The sequence below is a fragment of the Electrophorus electricus genome, chromosome 22 (genome assembly GCF_041902795.1).
Source record: "Electrophorus electricus isolate QZ-2024a chromosome 22, ASM4190279v1, whole genome shotgun sequence".
In the NCBI taxonomy this organism is placed as follows: Eukaryota; Metazoa; Chordata; class Actinopteri; order Gymnotiformes; family Gymnotidae; genus Electrophorus; species Electrophorus electricus.
Genome location: NC_137518.1, coordinates 13,792,828 through 13,801,078, shown reverse-complemented (window position 1 = coordinate 13,801,078; position 8,251 = coordinate 13,792,828). Strand labels below are relative to the sequence as shown.

The following is an 8,251-nucleotide window of genomic DNA, read 5'->3' as shown; positions in this document are numbered from 1 at the left end:
GTAGCCTTGTTATTTTCCACTCTTTGTGGCTCGTCCCATTTGGATGTGGGAAGTGTCCAGCTCATATTCCTTGCTTGTGTCTTTCATTGTATGCTGTTCCCGCCAGCTCCTTGCATCCTGTTTCTGGGTGCTGGATTGTTGCTCCATTTAACATGTCTGCATCTCATGTCATGACTGGTGCGATGCACCTTTCTTTGGTGTGATTCCCCCTCACCTAGTGCTTAGTGCTTGATCTTCTGCTGCCATGATAAGTACCCCTGTGCTGTCTTTCAGCCCTGCCTTTTCAGTGGTGGATTCCATGGGGGAGGGGCTTATCCTGCCTTGGTGCCTCCTCTGCTTCTATGGTGACCATGTCCCCCCCTCTTTCTGAGGCACTCTCATCTGCTCATCCTTGGGGCACATTGCTTGGACACATTCCTGGACGTTTCCTGTCTCACCCAGGACAGTTGTAGGTCTTTCCCCTCTCCTTCCATCTGGCCTACAGTCTGTAGATGCTGGATCTTGGGGGGTGTGCTTCACACATTCTGAAGAGTTTTCTGGTCTTAATGTCTGCAGCTCCCAGTTCTTCTCTTGGCCAGGTTATTGTAACTGCTGGGTAGCTGATGACTGGCAGGACATAAGTGTTTACGATTTTGATCTTATTGTTTCCGTTCAACTTACTCTCAAACACCTTCCTTACCCCGTGGAGGTACTTGGATGTTTGTTGTCAGTTATTTGGCCTAGCGGTAGTCCGTTCCCTTGTCTTTTCTGGCAATCCCGGCCAGGTCAGTGAGGCAATGTCGCTTTCTGCGTTGACATACAGTTTGATTTCATCTATGTACAGGAAGTGGCTGATGGTAGTGCTTTGGAAATGTGGGAATATTTCAAAAACTGGATTTCATAGTAAGTCATAGGTGATGCTTTCACTCATATTTTACCTGTTCAGAGAATGGATAAGCTGGCCTCTAAAACTATAAATATCCTGTTAAGACCAGATCAGATAAGAAGATCAAAGACATGCTTGTCAGCAGTAACATAAATGACCATTTGACTGCTAAATGTGGTAGTGTAGCCTGAAACTGTTCTAGATGTAATTTATTAGCACAGCCACTAAAAGAACTTGGAGCGGAAGGATCAATTGTTACTACCAACTCCTCCTCTTGAATTACTGCAGTGTTGTCTATTGTATTTCGTGCAAGAGATGTGATCAGCTTTACACTGGAGAAACTAAAAGAAGACTCGCTGATTGGTGTGTTGAACACCTTCGTGCCATCAGAATTAAGGGTTTGTCTTTTCCAGTGGTGAGGTATTTTAATGCTAATGGATATGTCATGGCCTTAATGACCTATCTGTTTGCATTGCCAGGTGTTGCTACGGCAGCAATGAAGTTGGGAGAAAAATAGCTGATCTGCACTCTCTGAACTTTTGAACCACATGCAATGAATGTTTTCATTTAAACATATACTTTTTCTAACATAAACTTGTTTTGTCGCTTAGAAATTCAAAAGCACTTATACAGACGACGAAGGACCTCTGTCTGAAACATCCTGTTTCTTTGGAAACCTTGTGTACTTCACTGCAATTTTGACTACATATAATTAGTATATATATTAGCATTAGTAAGTGCGGGATTGGTGAACAAGTGCATTGGAAGGGCCCAAAGATCGTTCGAGTGCACTAAGAGACGGGCCTTCATTACATGCTGTTGAAGTTAATACTAGTTGAACAAATACCCGACCAGCATGTTGGTAATCTGAAAATATCGTGATGTAATGAACGCAGTGATAATGGATGAAATTTATGCGGTTTGTATTTTTCCATCATTAAAGGATACATGTATTGTTAGTTGACGCGGGTGTATTTAAAACGTGCCCTGCAGACATGTGGTGCGCTAATACCTGCAGGCGACCATACAGTGAACCGACCGAGAGTGGCGTCGGGAAATCGAGTTGCCAATCAGAAAATGTAAAATGCAGAGTTCCGCCTTTTGATTTCATCTCTAATTCGGGAAAATTATTTAAGTGTTGTGAAACAGTAGCGCTGGGTAATTATAGGTCACTCAGTAACATCACAGTGGGCCAGAGACAGAGCTCCTGATTACCAATAACCAGAAGTAAACGAACTGTGAAATAAGACTCCCGTAGCAATGGCAAGTTCTCTGTCCCACACCAAACATTCAGGCTTTGCATGCAAAAGCAACGTGATCAACTGATGCAAGGCATTTTTCTTGAAACACCTGAAATCCAACTCTACGCGGACACCCCCTACCCTCCCCGGAGACTCACCAACAGTGAATCCGTGATGACATTTTTATTTGTATGTGCACGTGCTACACATATTTATCAATACTCCGTGTATAGGAAACGATTAGCCATGTCGGGAAACAACTGCAACGCCTCTCGGAGCCCCCGGTTGTGTCTTTAAGTGGACCTTCCCCTTCTTTTCGTGCGCTCTTCAGAGGGAGGGGTCGTGGTGACGCCCGCGGCGGCGCGCTGGTGCTGAGCTCGAGCAGTGCCGTTCCACCTGCAGTCGGGCGCGAGACGAGCCGGGACCCAAATCCTCTCGCAGCGTTCACCGTCGTGCGCGCGACTCTGCTTGTGCTGGGCGAGCCCGGAGTAATTATCGGCGCTTAGCGAGGAACAGACGCGTGTCTCCACCGCGCTTAACGCCAAACATGCAAACAGGCTTCGTTATTGCTCTGGCGTGCGCCTTAGTTGTGGAAACATCACTGGTAAGACTGAATGCTTCCTTTCATACATTCAAACATCAGATCATTCAGTGGTCTTATAACCACGGTGATTTCTATAGGAAGCCCCGATTGGTCACTTGGCCGCAAGTTTGAGTTTGTTTGCGTTTCAAATGTTCTTTATTTCTTCTTGAAAACCTATTTTGCAGAGGTGGTTGGCGCATCGAATGTTGTTTCATTCTAGGAATAGCGGAAACTAAAACTGTGTTAATGGGAGACGTTGACAGTTGTAAGTGTTCATGGATAACAGATTCTGCAAAGCGCAGTGCTGAGACGTTTCTGTCCTATTCCACTCATTTAGCTGCAGTAGTCGGCCGGGATGCGTTCGCTTTCAGCTGCACTTTTTTTTTCGAGGCTACATTGCAGAGGCTGCGGCGAGGCAAGTGTGTCTGAGATGTGTTGTGTGGACTGTTAGTTCAGCGTTTTGCGGCTAAATCTTGTAGACCAAATTGATTTTAAAACGGCCTTCTGAATATCCTATACGTTACGTACGCGTGCATCGTACGGCTCGTTACTAATTGAGATCTGGACTTATGGGTGGCAGTATTTGATTAGAATCGCACAGTTAGATACACACGCTCGCATGCACAAAGAGCGAGAGAGCACGCGTTCCCGACTGTGTTCAGTAAATACTGAACAGATATATGTTGCACGTCAGTGATATTAACTTGCGCTGAAGACCCGTTTGGAATTGATATTCACAGGAAAGATGCGGAATCAGAAGTCTGTGCAAATGCAGGGCGCGTGGCATTGGTTTCATTTTCTGCGTTTTATGGTTTATATATATATATATATATATATATATATATATATATATATATATACAATGAACGTGGCAGAAGGGAGAGAAAAGCAGGAGGAGTGACAGATCAATAAATAAGTAGACTGACAGATCAATAGAGCTGTTAGCCATCCTTTAAAGTAACAAGTTTTCACCCCGGAGTTGTGTTTTATGGTGGAAACCCGGAGCTTGTTGGCTGGATCATTACAGTAAAGAGACAGTGAGAGGAGAATAACCCATGTGTAACCCATCATCTAATTAAACTACATCTCCACAGTGAGGGTTCTCCTTTTGAACACTAAAACCGCATATCCTCATATTCCTCCACACACACACACACACACACACACACACACACACACGGTCACTATTTTAAAATAGATGCCACTGTTAATATGGACTTTTTCTTCTCACTAACTTGAATGCCAGAATGCAGAGGTCCAGGACATGCAGAGTTCTTTCAAGTAGGTGGGCCCCATTTTGCCTTATACCCAGAATTCCCGTTTACCTCCCGTTATTTATCCCACATAGAGGAACTGTTACGTTTCCCAGCGTCACTGATGGGGGCCGCACACCACCGAAATACATTATGATGCAGTACGTTATGATGAAATACATTATTTTCCCTAAAATTCGGTTGGCTCTCATCTGCATAGTCACTCAGTTTTCCCAGAGTGCTGTGCGTCTGTTGTGGACCGCAGGTGTGTTCCTAGTGCTTTATGTAGGCTTCCAAAGCCCCTTCCTGCCCCAGGCTTCCCGCTCTGCCCCATGCTTCTTGCTCAGTTTTCCTATCTGCTAGCTGTCTGGTCTGTGCCTCTTCTCAGCCAGTAATGCCCGTCTTCCCCAGGTGAGCCGTGGAGGTCCAACTGCGGATCCGTGCCGACCTGGATTCTCCCAGAGCTTCTACATCGTGTTCATCTCACAGAACGTGCTGCAAGGGGGCGGCATTCTGAAAAGTAAGAACCTGCAGCGTTTTTAATGAGTCAGGCACACGTGTGTGTGTGTGTGTGTGTGTGTGTGTGTGTGTGTGTGTGTGTGTGTGTGTGTGTGTGTGTGTGTCCGTGTGTCTTCGTCGGTGTCCTTTATGGAGCTCTCTGCAACAGGTTTGTGTTTTTGCATGTGTTTGCTTTTCCATGTTGTCTCTCTGCCCGTCTCCCCTTTTCTCTGTCTCCCTCCCTTCCTCTCTCTCCCTCCCTCTGTAGTGGCTCCCACTTAAAGCCTCTGTCATATCTTTCTCTCTCGTGCACCACTTAACGTGCGTGTGTTGTCGGTGGAAGGAGCCTGCATCCTGGTTGACAGAATCTCTGCCGATGCCGTGCACCGCACACGAGACTCCAGCATTTATTTCAAGGCGAACGGACACAGACCTTTTGCGCGGATTCTGTACTATTGCGGAGAACGAAGGCCAGCGTGGGTGCACTAATATGCAGCATGAATGCAGCCTTCGTCTACTACCGATCACAATGATTACGCGGATAATTCTTTTTTAATTAGATTATCAGACCAAACAAGGTTTTATGAAAAAAAAAAACCTAATCCACATTAAATGAGAAGTTGAGTGGTGCGGTTTGCTTTATCCTGGCATTTTAAAATCTCTCGTGCTGTGGATATTTGCTGGTGAAATGCCCCCCCCCCGCATCCTGGGTGTAATACGGTTGTACTATTCTCCTCCCTTCTTTCCACTAAGACTCCAATCTTCCCTTTATTGGCTCACTCTCTTTTCATTGCGGGGTTCTATTGTGCTGGGCTGTGTTGTCCCAGTAACGCTGGAGTAAGCTTTATCTTTTCAGTACATTTTTTAAGGGAATAAAATGAGAATAATGGAAAACAGAGGGAATTGTGATATGGCGTGCGTGAAAATTTGAAGTCATTACAGGCTCTGCCATCCATTATGGAATCAGCTGATAACTTTGAGAAGAACTCTTACTGGTGCAGTGAAGTGTGCTAGTCTCTGTGGATGTGGGTTATATCTGAAAATAGTTTACTCTTCTTGCTCTGTTGTGGTGACATCTTTTGATACTGGGTGCAAAAGCTTCATGTTTGCACTGTTTTGGGATCAGGTAAATTGTCCTAGATCATAACCATATCCATCATCAAGGAGTGCCAGAACAGGCCTCGGGCCAGTCTGAAAACAGGACGTCTGTTCAAATGCTGGTTTGGTCCAGGCTTCATAAGGACCTCTCCTCGCGTTGTTAGATGACAAATAACGGCGTTGCTATGGTCTTGTAGGAAAAAATAAAAATAAGTTATGTGTTGCTGAGAGATTTGTTTAGTGCCCTGCAGTTCTTGTAAGACCAACAGCACGAGGCATCTGTTTAAAGAGCTGCGTAAATATATTTAAACATTTTTTAAGGGCAGCGCTATCCTTCTACGTGAACACTGGCAGTGTGTATAAACGAGTCTGTGAAATCTGACAGAATATTTTGCAGAACAGTCAATGAAAGGGATATGGATGTTTATGCTGCCTTCTTCTGAATGTGAAATAATCAATTATTTGATTTGCCTTGGTATGGATATTTGATTTCTGGAGCTAGCGCTCACGATCTCTAATACTCAGTGTAAAGTGGGGGCCTGACCGCAAAACCTATAGCGCTATCCTCCTACATAACCACTCCTACTGCTGTGGAGACACTTTAGGCCGCAGCCTGGTCGGCTAGATGGCTCCCATGTCTGATTAATGTGTGGGGGCTCATCTGGGGTGGGGCGGGGACGTTTTGGGGGACGGCAGATAATAGCGGAGTGTTGTCTCAGGGACTGCAGTAATATTAGTGCTGAATAACCCAGAAGCGTCACAGGGGAAAGTAATGGGGTCGGCAGTGTATGTGAGGATGCGCAGTGGGGCCCGGGAGCTCGTGAAGAAAGCAGAACTGCTTTTCTCACTGATTCTCAGTCCCCATGTGCGCCATAGTTTTGTTTGCCCTGCAGTAATAATCTCTGATTCCAGTTATTGGGTAAATATGAAGCGCTGTTATGAGCTGCGTCAGGGTTGGACAGGACAAACTCAGAAATGGACGGAGCACGTCGAGAATTACAGGGGTGCTGCACTGTAGCATTCTAGGCGTGCGATGATCTATGATTCTTGAGGTCTGGAACATGCTGGAAGGTTTTAGATTTGGGTCACTGTGATCAAGCAGAATGAGATCAGAGTCATGAGGGGGGACTCAGAGGTCCTCGAGTGGTTTAGTGAAGTCTTCTGTCGGGGACACAGAGGGTCTCGAGCAGTTTAGTGGAGTCTTGTGTCGGGGACACAGAGGTCCTCGAGCGGTTTAGTGAAGTCTTGTGTCGGGGACACAGAGGTCCTCGAGCGGTTTAGTGAAGTCTTGTGTCGGGGACACAGAGGTCCTCGAGCGGTTTAGTGAAGTCTTGTGTCGGGGACACAGAGGTCCTCGAGCGGTTTAGTGAAGTCTTGTGTCGGGGACACACAGATGTCCTCAAGCAGTTTAGTGGAGTCTTCTGTAGGGGGACTGTGGGGTTTTTGTTGTTCCCCGGTGACTGCAGAGTGGTGGACACTTAACCAAATAAGTCATGTGGACAGAATGGGAAATTACTGTCCTCCTGCCCACAGCCTGGGTCAGGGCTCCTGTCGAGCTGTTCGGAACTCATTTGCCTAATGTATTCTGGGGGTTTATTTCTGTGTGTGCATATCAAAATGCTGAATGCAAATTGTGTGTTGATTTTGCAAACCCTACAGTGCCGTGTGCCTGTTTTTCTCACTTCATCGTTGCATCTCCCTCAGACCAGTGACCACCCAGCAGGTGTGCATGCGTGTGCGTGGGTGTGGCAGGTGCAATCAGGAGCCCGTTAAGCTTTTAAGGAGCGTAAATCTCGTCCCCCTGGTTCACTCAGTTCATATCACGTCATCTTGCCTCCGCTTCTGTCGGTTGGCGTTATTCCGAACGGCCCAGTGCAGTTTAGGGTAAACAGACTCTTCTGTATCCAAACACACTGCTGCTGCAGCCACATATATCTAGCTCTTTTTTTTTTTTTCATCGGGCTTTAAAAAAGTCGGGGCCCCATCTTCTCAAAGCTGGATTTCACTCCCCAGCGGTAATTGGACATCTCGAACTTGGCGAGGCACATGGCACTCCGTTATTCGACAGGTGCCGGCATGTTTGCGGCTCTAGCAGCATGCGTGTGCGCGTGTGCCTGTTGCTTTCTCGTCTTTATTTTCACCCGTCCCTGCAGGTCTGTTCCAATGCTTACTAACACCTGCTATCACCCTAAAGGCCATTCTGCCTCTTATGCATGGTGCCTTTAACTCTGGTGAGTGGAGGTGTCCAGACACGGAGGTGTGGGCCTCGCTGTGAGCCAAGGGCCCAGTGCCGGTTGGAAGTATATCTTGGGGTTTCGGGGGGGGTATTCCACTGATTGCACACTGGCGTGTAAGGCACCACCTTTTACGAAGAGCCGGACCAGTCCCCTTGGAGTTTGAGAGAGAGGGAGAGAGAGAGAGAGAGAGAGAGAGGGAGAGAGAGAGAGAGAGAGAGAGGGAGAGAGAGAGAGAGAGAGAGAGAGAGGGAGAGGGAGAGGGAGAGAGAGAGAGAGAGGAGAGAGAGAGAGAGAGAGAGAGAGAGAGAGAGGGAGAGGGAGAGGGAGAGGGAGAGAGAGAGAGAGCGAGAGAGCATGTGTGTGTGGGGAAGGGGCAGAGGTAGCCACTTTAGGATAAATTGATTTGAGCTACACTTCCTCTCTCCTGGCTAGTGACTCTTAAAGGCTGCTGTCAGAACGTGTTGCGAAGAACATCA

The 8,251-nt window shown here is 46.8% G+C and overlaps 1 protein-coding gene across 2 annotated transcripts in view; it reads left to right on the top strand.

The window, feature by feature from the left end:
- Nucleotides 1–2,458: 2,458 nt before the first annotated feature.
- cdh4 (cadherin 4, type 1, R-cadherin (retinal)) overlaps nucleotides 2,459–8,251 on the top strand; it is a 172,688-nt gene continuing 166,895 nt past the window's right edge. Inside the window, exons 1-2 of one of the 2 annotated variants that reach the window (XM_081705702.1) lie at nucleotides 2,459–2,710; nucleotides 4,354–4,462. In XM_081705702.1, coding sequence (XP_081561828.1) covers nucleotides 2,654–2,710; nucleotides 4,354–4,462 — 166 coding nt within the window. In that variant the 5' untranslated portion in view covers nucleotides 2,459–2,653. The remainder of the gene's footprint in view (nucleotides 2,711–4,353; nucleotides 4,463–8,251) is intronic. The other variant, XM_027023334.3, reaches the window with a different exon arrangement.